This window comes from Gopherus flavomarginatus, chromosome 6, assembly GCF_025201925.1.
Source record: "Gopherus flavomarginatus isolate rGopFla2 chromosome 6, rGopFla2.mat.asm, whole genome shotgun sequence".
Classification (NCBI taxonomy): domain Eukaryota; kingdom Metazoa; phylum Chordata; order Testudines; family Testudinidae; genus Gopherus; species Gopherus flavomarginatus.
Window position 1 is genome coordinate 4,796,108 of NC_066622.1, and position 21,654 is coordinate 4,817,761.

Below are 21,654 nucleotides of genomic sequence, written 5' to 3' on the forward strand. Positions count from 1 at the left end.
GAATGCAGATATTAAAAATTAAGATGATGACTTTACTGCAGGGAAAAAACTGACTAATTTACAGAATAAAGGAGATTATCTTAATCCTGCTGTGTGGTCTACATTTTAATCTTCTGCAAGCTCCAATATCCACCAAAGAGCACAATTCTGCTATGCAGGTACTGGCACAATGAGCACTAAGAATATTACCTCAAATATTGTCTGGAACATGGTATAACTAATAGTATCCAGGCTTTTTTAATGGAAGAAAACAGAGCAAATAAACAGAAATACCAGGTGAGAAGAGGAGGAACCAAAACCCCCAGGAGCTACAAAAAAATGGACCAAATTATGGGCTTGATTTTGCACCAGTCAAGTCAATGGGAGTTTTTCCAGTGACTTGTATGAGAGGAGGATCTATCCCTATATCATTATCCCTATCTCCTTCTTGACAATCTTGAAACCCCGGTGAAATCAATGAGGTTGCAGCACACATGTGACAGGGAAGATTTTGGCCTGGTTACTACATATGGCAAGGGAGTTAACACGATACACTAAAAATGTACGGCCAGATTCTCAGCTGGAATAAATAGGCGTAGCTGCATTCAGGTAAATTGCGCTATGTTGATTTATCCCAGTTGAGTCTGTGGCCTGCAAAATGTTAACTGATGTCTCTGTCCAGATTCCAAATCTGATCTGACTCTGGCCTCTTTCACACTGCTGCAACTCCCCAGACTGCAAGAGTGTCACTCCTAAAATATACTGAATCAGCCCATACATATTTTTAAAAGGATATTTCTATAATACAAATGTTGATTATTCATTCTCCATCTTTCTTAAAACTGTACCTGCTGGACACCCTCCTCCCCCGCCCAAAAAAAAACCCAACCCCAAACCAAAAACAAAAAAACTCCACCTTGACAAACCTGACAATTTTATAGAAATCTATCACTGGGATTAACAAAGAAGATAAATAAAACTAGTTGGCCACAATGTTTAGCTTCATGAAATTAAGGGCTGAATACTTCAAGAATATTCTAGGTTTTATACACAACTGGTTTGCTTCATTACTATACTTCACAACAACGCAGTGAGCAAAAGTGGCCACAGTCTGCCTTTGGCTGCATGGGCATAACTGAGAGTAAAACCTGGACCAAGATGTCTATATAAAAACAAAACAAAAGAAAACATATGGATGTGATGCTGCACCCATCCAAGGGAGTTTATCACCAACTTTCATAGGAGCAGGGCTGGGCACATTTAGGAAAACTGACTGAAACAATCCAAAATGTTCACAAACTGATGCTGGTTTTCTCCACTTTAGCAGCACAGCATGTGAGAAATTCAATTACAGATACTGCAACAAACCATTTCTAGGTGATGGAGATTTCTGTGAATTAACATTGAAGGGCCCAATCCTTAAACCCTTCGCCACTGGGAATCATGCTAGTTAGGGTGACCAGATGTCCCGATTTTATAGGAACAGTCCCGATTTTTGGGTCTTTTTCTTATATAGGTGCCTATTACCCTCCACCCCCGTCCCGATTTTTCACACTTGCTGTCTGGTCACCCTAATGCTAGTAATCACACAGCATTCACCACTGTGCCCAGTATTAAGCGTGTGCAGGACTGGGCCCCAATTTAATTGCTCTGCTATTACTAGTTCAGTCAGGGAGGTCAGCACCTTGTCCTTCAGCTTAGGGCTGAACTTGGGAAATATACTTTTATTTCAGAAACAATTTTGCAATAGTGAGAGCAGCCAGTTTAAAACACACTTTTAAGTAATTAAGATTTCTACTTTTAAAGTCTAGTGCATTCTAATCCCATATACTGAAATAAAGGATCCAATCCTGTGCACCTTACTCATGTGGAGATACATTTGAGTGAGACACAGAGGAATGTAGTCAGCAGGATTTGGTCCCAGAATTGAATTGCTAACACATCAGAGCAAAAAGTGAATTGCTTTTCCACAATGCCTTGATAGCTGCATGCAGTTATGTAAAAAATATGTAGAAATGTAAATATTATAGGATTAATTACTATTAATAAAATTCTTTATCAATTACCTGCCTAACAGGTTAGGAAAAGTATAGCTTATGAAAAATGTGTGTGTGCGTGTGTGTGTGTGTGTAGGGGGGAGGTGGGAGGGAATTCTGTACTTTTACTTCCTACCAGGTTATTCTTATTTTTTTTTATTGCTAATTTAACCAAAATATGGTCCTATGATCCTAAGAATGATTGGATCAAACAAATACTTAGGTCAGTGACAGATTTTTAGAGTTTGAGCTAATGACAGAAAGTTCTAAAAACCACACAACTGCGAATCTTACGGTGACCAGACAGCAAATGTGAAAAATCGGGACAGGGGGTGGGGGTGGGGGTAATAAGAGGCTATATAAGCAAAAGACCCAAAAATCGGGACTGTCCCTATAAAATCGGGACATCTGGTCATGCTAGTGAATCTTAAGAAACTGATCAAAGGAAAGGCAACTAAGGCATTGAAAAGAACAACCCAGCTGATCTCTGAAAATTTACTGCTTATGGAATAAAATTCAACATAGATGTGCAATGCACTAGTGGACCTGCTGCAAAATAGAAGTGACTGTGTCCTTTTTCCAGTGCTTACTGGATGGGTGATTTATATCTGGCATTCTGTGCTTTAAATTCTTTGAAGAGTGAGCACGCACAGAGCATTAAGGAGTCACTAGTGTGCTTTATGCATGAATGAGGCATTCTCAGTGGATATGGGCCATGCTAGTAGATGTACACAGGAAGATTATTTGACTCTAATTCATGCCACTTGATATAATGTGATAAAACATTTGACATGAGAGATAAGTTCCATTTTAATCTGATAGGATATCAGTGAAAGAAAGAGTGGGAATTATAAAGTAAGAAGAGGTTTCTAAGGGAAAGGTGATGTGAAGAAAGAAGAATATCCAGTAAAGAAGGCATTTGATTGGGGGGAAAAAAAGCCTTCCCTACACACTGTGGAAGCAAATGAGTAAGTAAACAAAGCATATAAAGTTATTAATATTCTAGAGCCAGAAGACTGGAAAATGATGTTGCTGAGAGGTGAAAGAAAAGAAAGTTTGAATGTAAGCTGTTTCACACAGTCACAGAAATCAATATATAAACAAAGATCCTAGAAGTGACTGAAACACTAATGTTAAGTGCTTGCCATAAACATAAAACCTTCAGTGAACAATAGCTACAAGGACAGAAAGTGTGTCACACAACAAAAGCAACAGAGAGAGACAGGTACATCAGTTAACATGCATTCATATTTAAAATAAATGTAGGCTGCTGGGCATCAAGGTCAATGTTCTCTTGTACATGTTATCAATTAATTTGGTGCAGGGGGCAGGGTGGGAAGGGGACAGAACTCCTGAAAATCTGTGTCCTTTTGACTAGAGCAACCATCTCATTTTCCCCAGGGAGACCATATTATAGCTTTTACATCTGGTGCTAGACACCACAACATAGTCCTTCTGAGTATAAAAATACGGATTTTATCAGCTATCTTTTGTCATTTTTTAAAAATATAAATATGTAGCAGAATTCATTTTCAAGTTCTTAGTGCTGGGCAGTCAGAAACAATTAATTAACATACCAAAGAAATGGTCCCCGACTAACACATCTGCCATAAAATTGGCTCGGATTTTAACGATAAGAACAATGACCAAGATGTTCCTCTTTAGGAAGATTTCTCACAAACTTAACATAGTAAGTACTGGCTTAAAAGATGCTGTTATCTTACAAACCACACACATAAAGACCAGGACACAGTAGGTCAGAGTACAGAGTTAGAGCAGGCAGACAGCAGATAAGAGCCTAAGTCAGAAGGAAAGGAAAGATTTTTTGTTTTGTTATCTATAACCAATCAATTTTCTCAAAATGTGACTTATCCTCCTGTCTTATTTTGTCACATTTTGGGGGAGTCTCCTGCTTGGTTTCCAAGGAGGAGAAGGCATTTACTTACATCAAATAACCTTTCTATATACATCTCCTCATTGACCTTATCACGCAAGACATCCTGAGAGTGGCGAACAAATGTCACATAGGCATCAGCAACATCCATCCCCGGCTTCTGTATGGAAGAAAAGAAGAGAGAGAAAGGAAAAACATGAACATCTTCATATAAGGCAGCTTCTTTATGTAGTCCTGTTGCTGTTGTTCCTCTCCTCAAGCTCCCTTTTTTCCTTAAACTGTTGCTTTGCACCACACTCCCTGTTGATACCTACAGTACACTTGAGTGCCAGAAACTGATACTACGGCTGGCTGCTTTGTATGCCGCAAAGCCAACGAGCCACTCTGTCTATGCAGCTTGTGCAGCACAAGATCATGTAAACACACTATCTCGCTTGCTTTTTTTGCCTAGAGGGAAGCTACTCGGATGAATAAAGCCTTTCCTTGACACACTGATGCCAGGAAGTTCTCGTGCTATGTTTGGTATTGTTGACCTAATTAATGAAACAACAAATCACGCTGTGGTTTTTCAGTGTCACCTTCTATATACAAACCCTCTGTTATACCAAGTTAGAAAGCTAACACCCAGCGCTAGTCTCTTGTTTCTTCTCCTAAGGTGTAAGAATGTGTGTAGTAAGCAATGAACATTTTATTATTCACACCAAAATCACATTTCTTGTTGTTTAGAACTTAAACTTTAGCTTGAACATGGATGTATATTTTAAAATAAACTAGTTAAATCATAAATCAGCTAATTTCCCACCATGTCTAAATCAGCGCTACATTTCTAGGATACCTATAGCTACAGTTATGTCTGTACATATCGACATATATGTTCATTGGTTTTAAACCTTAACTTATAAGTACATTAGATTTGTGAAAGGCAGTGATACTTCTGATATATTCTTTAAAGGAGACGGTAACTGAAGTAGATGGAGAGGGAGAAATATACTAAAAAACCCATTGAGTTCACACCACTTGATATGTTGAAATCAAACTGATCTCAAAGGAAACCCATTAAAATACTGTAACATGAATCATTACAAGACCTGCCACAGAACCTTAAATTTCCATGGCACATTGTAAGTTTGTTAATAACGAGTGTCATTAGTTTTCATTACTGTGATTTACCTCAGATCACAAAGTATCGGTTCTCTCTAAGATGTGATTGTCAGCCACTGTAAATTGAAGTTAGTTAACACTTCTGTGTAATTTCCTGGGTGAAAATGAGGACCGTTTGGAAAGCAGTGGGAAAGGAGTTTTTTAATACAAAGCAAACAATTATCAAGCAAAGGGCCAATGCTTGGCCCTTGGGATGCCAGTAACATTTCTTAACACCTACTGAAACAATGACAAGGTATTAATTTGAAAACCAATGAGGACAACACAAATGCGGCAGTAGTCAAGTGTTATACTTTGAAGCAATGTTCAGCACGCTGATTGTGCCAGTTTCATGGTGGCACTATATGAGTTGCAGTTTTTTGATACAAAACAAGTTTCTGAAATTAGATGTAAGTGATGGCTTATCTGCTCAATAACACGTATCTTCTCTTTTCCCTGGAGAAGGAACCCACAATCAAATGTGGTTTTCTCTCCACTTCACCTGGAGATATTGTGTCTCACTGCTCCTGTAGATGCTGCTTTCGCTTACACTCATGAAAAGGAAGGCTAGCTCCATCTAAGTCAGGGGTAGGCAACCTATGACACGCATGCCGAAGGCGGCACACAAGCTCATTTTCAGTGGCACTCACGCTGGCCGGGTCCTGGCCACTGGCCCAGGGGACTCTGCACTTTAATTTAATTTCAAATGAAGCTTCTTAAACATTTAAAAAACTTTACTTACTTTACATACAACAATAGTTTAGTTGAAAGGTTGCTAACCCCTGGTCTAAGTTAATGGTGTTTCACCAATATTAAACCAGTGTGTGAGTAGAATCTGGCCCATATGAACTAAATGATGGATTCCAGGCTTCAGGAAACATTGTGATACAAGTGGAAGCCTATATTCACGGAGAACTCTTCTCAAAGAGTTGGATATTGTTCTTTGACATTTCCATGCAGATATATTGTGTCATCTCGTTTCACACAAAAAAAGTTAGTACACATCAGCCAAACATCTATGGATAAAAGGCTATTTTAAATCTATTTCCTTATGCCTTCTGAACAGCTCAGTCCTCTCCAAGTGATGCTGGCTTTGCTATGGAATCACATAAAATGCACATTAATGACAGTAAAAGCAGCAAAAAGTCCTGTGGCACCTTATAGACTAACAGACGTTTTGGAGCATGAGCTTTCATGGGTGAATACCCACTTCGTCAGATGCATGTGACAAAGTGGGTATTCACCCACGAAAGCTCATGCTCCAAAACGTCTGTTAGTCTATATGGTGCCACAGGATTCTTTGGTGCTTTTACAGATCCAGCCTAACACGGCTACCCCTCTGATACTCCATTAATGACAGTGTTGTAAGAGGTGTTGTAGCTCTGATATTTCTTTTCCATTCTCTACCTTGACAACACAACTGGACAGTTTAACTTTTCAAGGAGCATTTTGCCTCTTAATTTTCTGATCTGGAAAGAGAAAGTCTCTTCACAGCTATCTTAATTACATGTTGAACTATGGACTACAGCACTGTCTTGCTGTGGAGAAATCTTAATCGGACAAGTGGGTAAAGGAATTCAAAATTAAAGCCTTGGGGAGAGGGTGTCCTGGGGGATCAGCAACAACAACTGTTGTATGTCACAAAGTTGTAATATTTAGTGAGTGATCATAAAATTGAAACAAAACAGAGTCCAGATAACACCCCCAAATATGTGGTCACACACGTGCATGAGTGTATTGGTGGATGTGAGGGTTATGTGTGTGTGTAGCCACTGATGATGGGGTGTAAAGGTTTTATTAGAATGAGGTTGGAGTGAACTGCTCACATGGGATAAGCCATGAGCATTGTGCAAGGCATCCCAAAGGAATGCCAAGAAACCCTTGATACGACATGACACCATCGTTTATTTTACAGGAAAATCTAGTTTGGAAATGTTTGCGAGTTATATACTATTGTACTGGGACTCTTCCTTGTAACCTCAGAACGCTGTACTCCCGGGCAGGGCTCCAAGGGAAGAGCTTTTCTGTATCTGAAGTCCTAGCTGCTGAAATTGTCAAATGTGCCTCAGTGACTTAGAAGCCTAGATGTTTTTAAGGTTGGACATCTCAAGCTCTTTTACAGGCATGTGACTGCTGAGTCCCACTGGGAGGCTAAAAGCTTCCCCTTCCCAGTGTTATAAATGGCCCACTTCTATCCCTCAAGGGCCATGACATATAAACGTTAAAGCCAGGACATTTTTATGCAGAGAAAAGCTCTTCCTTGTCCGGGACTGAATCTTGCCCATACTGGACCCAAGGCAGGTGTACTTCGGGAGGGAAATTCCACATCTGGGGTAAGGAGATGGAAACACTTCTCTGGGGTTATCTACACTTGGAGCGGAGGATGCGTTACTCACGTTAGTTCAGACTGAGCTAGTACCCTCAAACTAGAAGGCAGCTGCAGCAGTGTGAGAGGCAGGAGGGGCTAGTTCCCCCGAGGATGTGCTCACCAGAGACTTGAGGTGCTTACTTCAGGTGGCGAGCATGGCCACATTTGGTTTTTAGTGCACTAGCTCAATCCATGCCCATGCAAGTATGTCTCCTTGAGCTGGGAATCACACCCCCAGACATACCCTCTGCCAGGTTGATTTTTTAAAAAGATTCTCAGAGGGTTGGGATGTTAGGGTAAGTTCTAAGTGCATGACAAATTTATCACATTACTCGCAATTTATCGCATGGGCATCACCTCCTTAGTAAGTGGTGTGTGTCACACACACACTGAAGTAACCCTGTCTAGCTAACCTGGAACGTTTTCAAGGCTGCATGTACGTGGTGTTATCTCAATTTACACTGGTGTGGCTGAGTGCAGAATTTGGACTGATGTATTTAAGTCTACAGTGGAGTCGCACCATAGGCACATTTAACTTACGTGATTTTAACTATATGCACTTGACAAAAAAAAAAAAAAAAGAGAAAAATAACAGTTTAAATACTGTACCTGTAGTGCAGGCGATTCCGCCCGCCATTCCACTCAATGAGCGTTTGACTATATGCGATTTTCGCCTTACGTGCTGACTTCAGAACCTAACCCCTGCGTAAGATGCGACTCCTCTCTACTTGTTTTTATTTGTAAATACTCAGCACAAAGTCTGTCTGTAAATGTAACCTCGTTTATCAGCAGTAATCCCTAACTCCAACTAGCATTCATATACTGCACTTAAACTCAATTTCAACATACATTTCTGGCAACTTAAGCGCTTTATCTAAGAACTTGAAGGGCTCTCTTCATTATGTGTTAAACTCTAATTAGAGAAGCCAATGTACAATTTTTCTTTAACAACTGCAAACATGAGCAAATTTGGTTATTTTTTATTTTCAACACTGTTTCCCATATACACACACTGCTAACTTACCACCATTTCCCTAAAGTTAAACCTAAAAGCATTTTCTGAAAGAGTAAAATATGCCAGCAATTAGAAGAATAAAAATAAAACAGGCTAGCAAGTGTGTTAGATATCTTTTGGCTCATCTCTACTATGTTCTAGACTTCTCTCTCTGAAATTATACTCTATTTTACATAGGCAAGTTTCAATGAAAAAAATTATAGAACACAAAAAAATTACAGAAGGTACTGTAACTAATTTTTTGGAGTGACCCAAGTCCCCTGTGTAAATACGGTACCTACTTGATATTATGTGAAGTCCATTAGTTACGTATCCCTGCCCAGTTGCAGGTCTCCATATGACAAATGTTTAATATTGACACCAGCTACCGCAGGTCCTCCTTTCAGCTCAAGTGTTAGAATCCTACGCTTATCACACTGGAAGTCCTAGGTTCAATAGCAGCTGACAACCCACACTGAGGGGTTGTTACATATGCAGTAAAACCAAAACACAATGCAAATTATTAAGACAGAAGGCAATGTTTAAATTGTGCTTACAGGTACATCGACGTATTTGGAAGCTGCCTTCACCTGTAAAAGAAAAAAACTAGACTTTAGACTAATGTTGATGTTTAATACATACAATAATATTTAAAGATAACATTAGTATAACTTGATGCTGATTGAAAAAACGATGCTAAAGTGATATATTTCCTGTTTCAATCTATAAGTAATGGTGGTTTAAAAAAAACCCAAACAAATAACCAAGAGAGGTGGCTTTACAGTCGCTAAGGCACAAATTGCAGCAGATGATGGTGTGGGAGTTCTCCTTCTCCTTTTTCTCCATGATCAGGGGGAGGTACAGGGATTCTGGAAAAGGCCAACAGAAATACATTCGCTTCATTATTTCTCTGGGGGCTTAATGCTGCCAATGAGCAGGGCCTTGTTCTCAACTCTCATGACACATGAGTCAGATTTTAATATATGTGGCTAAGGCAGGTATCCTCAGCTGCACAGCTCTTAGGTCACTGAGGAGGTTGCACTCACACAAGCAAGTGGGGTGGGGGTGTGGAGCTGGGGTGCACACAGGAGTCCTGGAGGCTGGCTGGCTAACGTGACTGGAAATAGGACAGGGGAATGTATTTTTGTGAACAGTTTTTTGGGGGGAATGGATGGCTCAAGGGATTGGCAGTGGAATCAATGCAAACCTAGTAGCCAAAAGTTGTTACCACAGCATGACAACTTGGTGGCTTCATTCCAGTTCAAAGTAAACAACTGTCCACATCCTAAGGAAATCCAAAACCACTGGAGCCCTTGCTGGCAGATCCAGGCCAGTCAGCCAGGGCACCCAAATACTCCCCGTCCAATACAGCACCGAGGCATGTGGACGAGGAGGCCCATGTAGGTCTGCACTGCGACTGCCGTCGGCGCACAGAGAGAGGAGTTCAGGGCTGTCAAGCAGGGATTAAGCTCACTCAAAAGTTTAAATGACATTTAAATTAGAGCTGTCAATTAATCACAGTTAACTGACGTGATTAACTCTAAAAATTAATTGCAATTAAAAAATCAATTGAAATTTATTAAATCTTTTTGGATGTTTTTCTACATTTTCAAATATTTTGATTTCTATTACAGCACAGAATACAAAGTGTACAGTGCTCACTTTATATTATTTTTATTACAAATATTTGCACTGTAAAACTAATAAACAAAAGAAATAGTAGTTTTCAATTCACCTCATATAAGTACTCTAGTGCAATCTCTTTATCATAAAAATGCAACTTACAAACGTAGATTTTTTTGTTACATCACTGCACTCAAACACAAAACAATGTAAAACTTTAGAGCCTACAAGTCCACTCAGTCCTACTTGTTGTTCAGCCAATCGCTAAGACAAACAAGTTTGTTTACATTTACAGGAGACGCTGCTGCCTGCTTCTTATTTACAATGTCACCTGAAAGTGAGAACAGGTGTTCACATGGCACTGTTGTAGCTGGCACTGCAAGGTATTTATATGCCAGATATGCTAAACATTCGTACGCCCCTTCATGCTTCGGCCACCATTCCAGAGGATATGCTTCCATGCTGATGATGCTGATTAAAAAAATAATGCATTAATTAAATTTGTGACTGAACTCCTTGGAGGAGAATAGTATGTCTCCTGCTCTGTTTTACCACATTCTGCCATATATTTCATGTGACAGCAGTCTCGGATGATGACCCAGCACGTTTGTTTTAAGAACACTTTCACAGCAGATTTGACAAAATGCAAAGAATATACTAATGTGAGATTTCTAAAAACAGCTACAGCACTTGACCCAAGGTTTAAGAATCTCAAGTGCCTTCCAAAATCTGAGAGGGACGAGGTGTGGAGAATGCTTTCAGAAGTCTTAAAAGAGCAACACTCAGATGCGGAAACTACAGAACCTGAACCACCAAAAAAGAAAATCAACCTTCTGCTGGTGGCATCTGACTCAGATAAGGAAAATGAACATGTGTCGGTCCACACTGCTTTGGATCCTTATCGAGCAGAACCGGATCAACAGCATGGATGCATGTCCGATGGAATGGCGGTTGAAGATAAAGGGACATAGGAATCTTTAGCACATCTGGCACGTAAATATCTTGGGACACCGGTTACAACAGTGCCATGCAAATACCTGTTGCAGGGGCGGCTCTAGGCATTTTGCTGCCCCTAGCACGGCAGGCAGGCTGCCTTCACCGGCTTGCCTGTGGAGGGTCCACTGGTCCCGCGGCTTCGTGGCACATATAATAGACATTAAATGTATCATGAAAACCCAAGAAGTTCAGTAAAATTAGCACTTAATGTTTATACCTTTTTTGTATTTCGTGCCCGGGGGAGGTCCGCCGAAGCCGCGGGACCAGCGGACCCTCCACAGGCAAGCCGCTGAAGGCAGCCTGCCTGCCACCCTCGCGGTGACCAGCAGAGCACCTGCCACGGCTTGCCGCCCCAAGCACGCGCTTGGTGTGCTGGGGCCTGGAGCCGCCCCTGCCTGTTGTCACTTTCAGGTGACATTGTAAACAAGAAGCAGGCAGCATTATCTCCTGCAAATTGTAACCAAGTTTGTTTGTCTGAGTAATTGGCTGAAGTAGGACTGAGTGGACTTGTAGGCTCTAAAGTTTTACATTGTTTTCTTTTTCAGTGCAGTTATTTTTTGTACATAATTCTACATTTCTAAGTTCAACTGTCATGATAAAGAGATTGCATTACACTACTTGTATTAGGTGAATTAAAAAAATACTATTTCTTTTGTTTTTTGCAGTGCAAATATTTGTAATTAAAAAGAAACAAAGTGAGCACTGTACACTTTGTATTCTGTGTTGTCATTGAAATCAATATATTTGAAAATGTAGAAAACATCCAAAAATATTTAAATAAATGCTATTTATTATTGTTTAACAATGCGAGTAATCACAATGAGTTTTGTTATTCGCTTGACAGCCCTAATTTAAATTAAAATTTAATGAAAAAAATAGTGGCAGGAACTGACCAACATGCCACAAATAGCTTCAATGTCTGCAGCTTCCATTTCAATAGCTTCTGCCTCGGAGATTTTGCAACCAATTCCAGGAAAGAAGAACTGTCGGAGTATGAAAACCGCTGCGGCAAAAGCCACATGTAAGTGCCCAATAATGTATCTTTCTATCTGACCTCACTCAACTCTTAGCCCCTCTCTGCGAGTCGGGGGATGGGGATGTTTATCCTTTACTTGGCTTTTTTAACCAGCTTACATGACAAATGGCAGGGATGGCTCCTCCATTTGTAGGGCAGGATGCAAGAGTAGGGTCCCAAGCCGCTGAAGGGGGCACCACTCTGCAGGTTTTCCACTCTGCTTTTGCTGCTGGTGTCTGGATGTGGAGATCTTTTTTCTCCCTCCCAACTGGCCCTGACACTGAAGAGGATTCCAGGCCAAGTCCATGGGTTGCAGAGCTTGTGTAGTCTGGGTACAGCCCTAAAAAAGGCTCTGACCAAGGGGCAGTCCTGCCTTTCAGGATGCCAACAGTCCATTGGATAATTTTCTTATGTTCTCCTCTTCAAAGCTCACATTTAAAGATCATGTTGATAATCTGGAGGCTGTGGTATGTTTCCAGATATCTGCCAATTACAAGACCCAAAACACTTGCTACTTCTCTGCTGTGCTTCATAAAACAGAACGCATAAGCCTGTATGTCAGCCATAGCTGGCAAAGGTTACAGGAGTTCCATGAGTTTCAAGTTCAACTTTTCAGACTGAGCAATTCCCAGCTGGATAGAGAGAGACCCTCTTACAACGGTACCATAATGCAGCCCATCTGGAAGGCTCACAGCTGAGATCTTCCATGAAGCTTATGCTTTTAATTAGGATAAGCATGGGCTAACCATCCTTGTTTGGGTGTAAAAGCTCACCTGCTTTTTAAATATTTCTATAGCTACCATTAAAACATCCTAAATATAACACGCACACAGTTGCATCTTGGGATGAATAAATTATGTGTCCTGAATGAGGGGCTGACTGTATGTGTGAGACAGAATGTGTGAGTGGGTGGATGTATTTGTATGGAGTGTACGAGGTGCGTGTATGTGAATAATTAAGCAAAATGAGGCAATACAAAAGACCAGAGCGGTGGTGACTGCTGAGGGTAACATTTCAAGCATTTCCAGCACTAAGACCCCCAAACTGGGGTGAAAGAGCAGGGGCAAGCCCTGGATATTTTCAAAACCCTACCAGTGTGCCTAGTGAACTAGATGGGCACAATTATAAGGACACAAAAAGCCAGCCCACTGGATGGACACGAGAGTCACCCGCAGACCTCCTAAAGTTTTAAAATGACACAGGAACCAGCTCTAGGTGTAGCAATGAGTTTGATGCAGGAATTACTGAGTGTTTCTCTGGCCTGCATCATCCAGGAGGCTCCGAATGGATGTGCATAATGATCCCTTCTGGCTTTAAGGACTAAAACCCATAAAAAGAAATGCCAAAAATGACAAGACACGGAATTTCAGCAAAAATAAACGTTTCCGTCTCTCTGTGGTATTGACATGGCCTGCTGCACTTCACAGTCGTCAGTGTATTCACCCTCACAACCCCCTGCAGAGGTAGGATGCCGTTACTATCTCCCCTGGTCAACCTGGGTGAGGGATAGCTCAGTGGTTTGACCATTTGCCTGCTAAACCCAGGGTTCTGAGTTCAATCCTTGAGGGGGCTATTGAGGGAACTGGGATAAAAATCTGTCTGGCGATTGGTCCTGCTTTGAGCAGTGGGTTGGACTAGATGATTCCCCTTCCAACCCTGACAATTTGTGAGCTGGCTCCTGCCCTCTGGGCAGCTATAGAAGCTTTGCCACTGACTTAGGATCCGTCTGAGCTGCCATGTAGCTATTTTTAGCACAGCAGCGCTAGCCTGACTTTGTCTACCTGGGCTTGATGGCTCAGGGCTGCAGGCTGTGTAGACATTCCCACAGGGAGTCTCCCACAGACCAGGGACATGAACCTCATTCTCTTAAATCCCAGACTAGCACCTAATCATGGGATAATCCTTCCTCCCCAAGGAACGATGTAATGAGAATAATGCAGTCTTCCTTCCACAATCTCCCCTCCACCCACAAAAGCTAAGCTGCTTTTTAAAAAAAAACAACAAAGTGAATAATGACTTGTTTTTCTCTAAAGTAAGATTTGGCTACACTTAGTGAAGTCTCCAAACAACCAGACATTGTGTGAGTTTTGCTAGGCTGCAGTTTTTCACAAATTATGTGACTTTTCCATGAAATGTCTCAGTTTACCATCAAAATTTGTGAAGAACAAAGATGAGATCTTTTTAATTAACATCATTGTGATTCTTTGCTGCTCAACGAAAGAAGCCATCCAGATAAAACAGCTGCCATTGCTTGTGACTCAGCGGAACGTCACAGACAGACACCCATCAAACGACTGGGCGGCCGATATTGAGAAACATTTGACTGTTAAAAAAAATAAATAAATAAAGCTCTGGCCAAACGCAGAAGGATATTTTCCTTCTGAAGCTCTTTATAATGAGGTGGCTAGTGAGAACTTTACAGCAGATATATTAAGTTAATATTGAATTTCAAGGCAAGAATTGAAAACAAGGATTTCCAGCTGGGTGATAAAACTGTCTGTCAGAAGACCCCTGAGTACATGTCATTTCTGAGACTGGAACACGTGTGATGGAAGGAGTTGGTAGGAGGGGGAGGAAGCTTACTGCTTTCTAGAATTAAAATGCTGGGACCATAGCACTGTTTTATTTGTTCACACAGGACAAAAACATGGGAGGCAGCACTACTCCGCTGTAATGAGCGATAGCTTATGCTCCAATACGTCTGTTAGTCTAGAAGGTGCCACAGGACTCTCTGTCGCTTTTTACAGATCCAGACTAACACAGCTGCCCCTCTGATACTTGACAGCTTCTCTCACACAGAAAATGATGCTCCTATGGCAGGAAATTGTGCTGCTCAGCAGAGCCTTCCTGACTGCAGCATATATGGGACTGGGACACCTGTCGAGTGCTACTTACTATTATCTATTTCCATTCACGTCCCTGGGGTATGAGCTGCTTTCCCAACAGAAAACAGGCACCTTCCCTGCCCAAGAAGATACAGCTCAGTCCTGCAGCGTGACGAGTGCCCCAGTGAGGCCAGTGGGAGTCGAAGGAGTTCAGTGCAGGACTGGGCCCACTCGCTGCGGGGTATGGGAAACAGCTTCATTAGATATCAGAGGGGAGCCGTGTCAGTCTGGATCTGTAAAAAGCGACAAAGAGTCCTGTGGCACCTTATAGACTAACAGAAGTATCGGAGCATAAGCTTTCATGGGTGAATACCCATTTCATCAGTCGCACTAACGAAGTGGGTATTCACCCACAAAAGCTCATGCTCCAATACTTCTGTCAGTCTATAAGGTACCACAGGACTCTTTGTCACTTCATTAAAATACTTCTAAACTCTCTAAAACCCCGATTCAGGGAGGTCTCTCTACCAGAGCAGGATTTCAGTGACTATGTTAAACAAGTGCTTTAGCGCTGTCCTCAGTCCCAGCCTAACACAATAAAAGTGGCACGGGGCTATTTCCTGCCCACCCCTCCCTGCTGTCAGATGCACATTGTTGCTGCTCTGCACTGGGGCTCTTTGCTAAGAGCAGCCAACTCCTCCAGCCTCCTTACTAATCATAGAAGCATAGGATTGGAAGGGACCTCGAGAGGTCATCTAGTCCAGTCCCCTGCACTCCTGGCAGGGCCAAGTATTATCCAGACCATCCCTGACAGGTGTTTGTCTAACCTGCTCTTAAAAACCTCCAATGATGGAGATTCCACAACCTCCCTAGGCAATTTATGCCACTGCTTAACCACCCTCCTCCTTGTAAAAAACCGGTTATGTACTTGAAAGCTTATCATGTTCCCTCTCAGTCTTCTCTTTCCCAGACTAAACAAACCCATTTTTTAAAATCTTTCCTCATAGGTCATGTTTTCTAGACCTTTAATAGTTTCTATTGCTCTTCTCTGGACTTTCTCCAATTTGTCCACATCTTTCCTGAAACACGGTGCCCAGAACTGGACACAATACTCCAGATGTGGTCTAATCAGGGCAAAGTAGAGGGGGAGAATTATTTCTCATGTCTTGCTTACAACACTCCTGCTAATACATTCCAGAATGATGTTTGCTTTTTTTGCAACAGTGTTACACTGTTGACTCATATTTAGCTTGTGATCCACTACGACCCCCAGATCCCTTTCCACAGTACTCCTTCCTAGACAGTCATTTCTCATTTTGTATGTGTGCAACTGATTGTTCCTTCCTAAGTGGAGTACTTTGCATTTGTCCTTATAGAATTTCATCCTATTTATTTCAGACCATTTTTCCAGTTTTCCCAGATCATTTTGAATTATAATCCTACCCTCCAAAGCATTTGCAACCTCTCCCAGCTTGGTATCATCAACAAACATAAGTGTGCTCTCTATGCCATTATCTAAATCATTGATGAAGATAGTGAACAGAACCGGACCCAGACCTGATCCCTGATGTGCAGCCTTTGGGGGTTTCCCCTTGTTTACTGCCTTCCACTCCTTGGCCACTGCTGCCAGGGAACCACACTCGATTTGGGGGGATACCCGAGCTCCCCTGACCTCCTGGACAGATCATTCTCTACAACTGAACAGTGTCCAGGGAGGCTTCACTGAAGACCTGTGCTTGGCCGTGCTTACATCTACCGGTGTTCGGGAGATCTCCCCTGCACTAATACTCTTCCTGCGGATGCCCTTCCATACCTACACAATCGGCATTGCCAATGCATGCCAGCACCCACTTCCCCATCAGCTGATCAGCCAAAGCCATCCTCCACTTGCAGGGTCACTGTGTCTCAACAGGCTCTCCCTGCTTTGTCCCTCCTGTTACTGCCTCTCAGCTTGCTTCCTGTTCTCCCCCAGCCTCAAAGTTATTAGTATTTTCATCTGGCCAGGGTTTGTGTCATTCTCAGTGCAGTGCGAAGGAGCCCTGCAGCTCTGCCCAGTTTGCACTGCCCACCTCACCACACTTTAATCAACCATACACCTGTAGAACGATGCTGCTAGGGAACTATCTGTCTGCCTTAATTCTTTACTGGCAGGGGTGGCTCCAGGCATCAGCACGCCAAGCATGTGCCTGGGGCGGCAAGCCACGGGGGGCACTCTGCTGGTCGCCGCGAGGGCGGCAGGCAGGCTGCCTTCAGTGACATGCCTGCGGAGGGACCGCTGGTCCCACGGCTTTGGCAGACCTCCCGCAGGCGTGCTGCCGAATCCGCGGGACCGGGGACCTCCCGTAGGCAAGCCGCCGAAGGCAGCCTGCCTGCCATGCTTGTGGCGGAAAAATACCTAGACCTGCCCCTGTTTACTGGTGCATACCCAACATGCCCATCCTTCCCCAGAGACCCGAGACTCCTATTTCCATCCAATACACTGTTTCAAGGTGTGCCTGGGAGAAGGTATGGGGCATTTACTGGGTTATGAGACCATTTGCCCATGCAGCTGAGGGCTCTGTGCTGAAGCATGAAAGTATGGCCCATTGCTGCCCCAGACTCTTTCGTCCCGACAGTGTGCATCTCTTGGGTGTCACAGCAGATGTGTTCACTGTGGAATCTCCATATGGGCTGAGAGCTGATTGCTCCGGCACAGATAGGGTACGTCAGCTAGCCTGAAGCTTGTGACATCCGCAGCAGAGGGCACAGGTTCAAAGGACAACTCTTAGTGGTGCTGGCTGGTTTATCCAAACCCAAAGGCGTTGGGGTTTTTGCCATTTCTCTACAAATCGGAGCACGGGGGGAAGCTTTGAGAGAAGACCTGAGCTCTCACGTGAGAGTCAGTGGTTTCTTCATGCAGCAACCTGCACAGGGCAGCAAGCCTTGGTTTTAAGAGGGGAGGTTAAGCCAGGTTTGGTTTTTGAACACTGAACACGGGGAATGCTGGTGACAGCTTGGGTTGGCCGTTGCCTTCTCCCCTTCCACAGCTGCCAGGACAGGTTGCCTCCCAGTAGTTATCCTGCAAAGAGTTCCATGGCTTAGTCAAGCTGGTCGAAATCCAAGTATCTGTCCGCCTCCCATTGCTCTTCGCAGTTCAGACATGGAGATAGGGATTCCATTCACACAGCAGTAGAAGGGAGCAGCACAAGTCAAACCATTCAGTGTAAACAGTATGATGTGGTGAGAGAGATGCAGCATCCACCAAGGAACAGCTTGGATTCGCAGAGAAGGAAGAACTGCACATTACACTGTCTACCCAGGCTGATGCTGGCACTTCCGATGCCTGAAAAGCTGCCGCCTCCACAACCTCTGCTGTTGGCACAGGAGCGCACTTAGAATCTTCTGCAAGACACACTAAGATGAAGGAAGACAGCCAGCCTCAGCCCTCCACCCCTCTCTGCAAGAGAGGAACTCCTGGTGAAAACGAACACTACTCACCGTTTTAACGACACTAGCATGTTCAAAGGGATTCTAGGGCAATGAGGGGGATAGCAACAGGATAAGGGAGCATGGGACAAAGAACCACCAAAACACAGAGAAAGGGTGGATTAGTCTCATGGAGTTAAACAGAAGAGAATGGAGAAGGCATGCATGCCTGAGCTTAAGGGACAGTCAGTTCGTGATGAATCAACTGCAAGATATTGCTGAAGATCTCTTCACGGCAAACACGACTCTACAATCCCACCAAGGGCAGTGACACTGAGGGAGCTGTGCTGGTGACAACGAGATGAGTGGGAGCTGTATGTGGTCTGTCTTCTAAAATTCCCAGAAATTTGAGATGGGAGAATATAAATCCTGGTCCAGGGAAATCTGGCCAAGACATGAAATTCATACTTAAATGATTTCATAGAGGCCTGTGGAATGAGGTCAAACCAGTACTATTAGATCATGGGATGGACTTTACATGTGAGAATATTGATGATGAGTAACTGTAATGAGCATGAAGTCTCCTGCCCACTCTCAGCTGAATTACTAGTGATTGCAAGATACAAAGGCTTTATATGTGTTTGTAATGGGGCCAAATTTTCAAAGAAGTTTCCAAAGCACACCTCACAAAATTATTCACACACATAGGTTCAAAGGAGGTATTTGTGCAGCCGTTTGGGAATAGAAATAGAATCACAGAAAAATAGAAATGAAGGGCTGGAAGGGACCTCAACAGGTCATCTAGTCAAAAACATAAAACCTGTTTTGAAGCCCGCATGAAAAGTTTTACCATTGCAAAGAGTTGTCCTTGCAAATTTTACAGGGTCCATTTTCAGAGGACCTTTGAAAATTGGCCCTTGTGTGTCTTTCCTCTGCAATTGTCAAAACAAATGTGTAATACAGCTTGGCACTTGTAAGACTTAGTCGTTAACAAGACAAGATTTGTAAACTGTATTCATACAAGAATACCATTCACATCCATTCTGTTGCCAGAAAAGCAGTCAATCTTACAAGTCAACGTTTAGTGGGAGGAGCAGTGTTTTAGCTCTGCGATGTTTCTTAGAAATTAAATGTGGTTTCGGAGCCTTGGTGCACCGTGTTGAGAATTTATATCCTCATGCCATTATTTTCCTGTCCTCTCTTCTTTTAGAAGCAATATGGAACTGTTTAAGTTTCAAATGATATTGGGTCTTGAAATGTGCAGTTCCACAGCTGCTAATGATGATAGGGTTTGAAACACATATGTGACAACCCTTCTTTTGACCATGAAAGTTAGACAAATAGTGCAGTCCTCTCCTCCCTGCAAATGCTGCTCGGAAGAGTAGCTCCAACTACCTAACGTGTAGAAGAGTGGAATGTTGTTGCTGAGGCATGCTGTCAAGGATGTTACAACTGCTCAGTGCTTCTGTCCTTGGAGCTCCGGTGTTATCAGCACTAGCAGAGACCACAGCCTGCTAGCTCAGCACACCTCGATGTTACTCAGAGAAAGACCACAGGCACAGTTTGGTGACAAAGGCACTGGGCCAGGTTTATTGCCCTCAAGACACAGTCCTAATGACTCATACAACTTGCACAAGTACATTAACATGAGTGCCCTGTGGCAAAGAGCGGCTCAGTCAGCAGTGGGAGTTTCTGCTGTCCCCTTGGCCACACAAAGGATTAAGGCGAGGTACCCCAACAATTATAGACTGAGACAAACAAGTTACGTGCCACTATATGCTCTTCATGTCATCTGTTTGTTACCTCCCTTTGTACCTTGTTCCTGATATTTTGGCCAAACATTGCACATCATTATTCTGTCAAACTATCTTACCTTGTACTAGATCGGTGTGTATTTGTACTAGCCTTCTGGAATGTATTTACATAACTATCGAGTGCCTAGTGCTTCTTAGGAGGGCTTATGTTTTAGCAACACTTTGCCAAGTTCATGTTCCAGACAGTAAACCTGTGAGCATCTGCTTTAATACCCTGCTCTGACTTTGGTTCACAGCCTCTAGTTCAGGCCCCAGGTCTTGCACCAGGGCCAGTGCTACAGGCTCTTCCTTTCTACTACAATATGGTGTTTGAATATCTTTGAACTTTGTTACAGCATGGTAATCCAGTGTTATCAGCTATTTACGTTAAGCTTTGTGTGTATGTAGCAAGCTGTTTGCTTATTTTTTGAGCTCTTACAGTGTTAAAATAGCACAGAAAAAAGGGTTACTCCCCAAATAATCTATTAGAAGACCTGAATGAGTTTATATAAAAAATAGGAAACCAACCAAAACCCCAAAAGAAACAGATTTTCTCTACTCACAGTAAATGACAAAAAAGAAGAAAACAATGTCCCTTCATCGTATCTGGACAGTTTGGCCAGGACTCCTTCCAGAATGGTGACAAACTATTGAAAAGGAAAATATTGCAGTCACTTTTAAAGACAGAGGGAGAGATTCTGATCTGATTTATAATGGGATAATTAGGATTAACGTCAACAAAAATCAAGGTTTACAATGATGTAAGTGAGAGCAGGACCAAGCTCAGATTGTCTGTAACTGATAACTTGCACTTTAAATTCAGAACTATGTCTTGTACAGCATTTATGCAGGGAATGAATGTCAAGAACTTTTTTGGCACTATGCAGCTTACCTCTAATGATATAAATCACCCGGATGATACTGGTTACCGTGCCTCCTTTCTGGGTAATGTTGGAGAGCTTGTGCTCCCTCTAGTGGGAGCCAATGAACACCGGCTCCTAAGAGGGGAGGTCAGATGGCTCATGCTCCCAGTGAGAGGGATCAAGGAGGTGCCATGTGGTCTGCTTTGCAGGAGAATCAGACTGGCATATGTTGAAAGACTATGTTTAAAGGTCTTCACACTGAGTAATAGTGATGACTGACATCTGGGTTGCAATACTGTTCTCAGTTTGAAACTAGAGAACAAGCAGTTTGGACATGTACCCTACCTATCTATGTATCTGTCCTAGTACTTATCGTTATTTCAGAGCTGAGAGATGAGCACATCTAAATTTAAGCATCTGAAATATCAGACCACTCTCATTTTCCATACAATTTCCATACAAGTGAACATGATATTTTGGAATGTGTTTCTTGGCACCATAATGCCATAGACTGCCCCAACCAAGATCAGAACTCTGCTAGATGCTCCATATGCACATAGCGTCCCAAAGAGCTCATGACCTAAACAGACATTTTGGAATGTTTCCTGATACCACAACATCATGAATCAACTTGTTAAAGGAGGCTCAACCTAGCCCCTACAAAAAAGAATACAATTTTATGAGCACAACTTTTCATGTGCATCTGTCAATGGGACAGATGTC

The 21,654-nt window shown here is 42.6% G+C and overlaps 1 protein-coding gene across 5 annotated transcripts in view; it reads right to left on the reverse strand.

Moving 5' to 3' along the window:
• Positions 1 to 21,654, reverse strand: part of CADPS (calcium dependent secretion activator) — a 404,679-nt gene that overhangs the window by 27,405 nt on the left and 355,620 nt on the right. For all 5 annotated transcript variants that reach the window (XM_050957618.1, XM_050957616.1, XM_050957617.1 and 2 more), the window contains 3 exons: positions 20,632 to 20,715; positions 8,969 to 9,001; positions 3,962 to 4,069 (listed from right to left, as the gene is read on the reverse strand). In XM_050957618.1, coding sequence (XP_050813575.1) covers positions 3,962 to 4,069; positions 8,969 to 9,001; positions 20,632 to 20,715 — 225 coding nt within the window. The remainder of the gene's footprint in view (positions 1 to 3,961; positions 4,070 to 8,968; positions 9,002 to 20,631; positions 20,716 to 21,654) is intronic.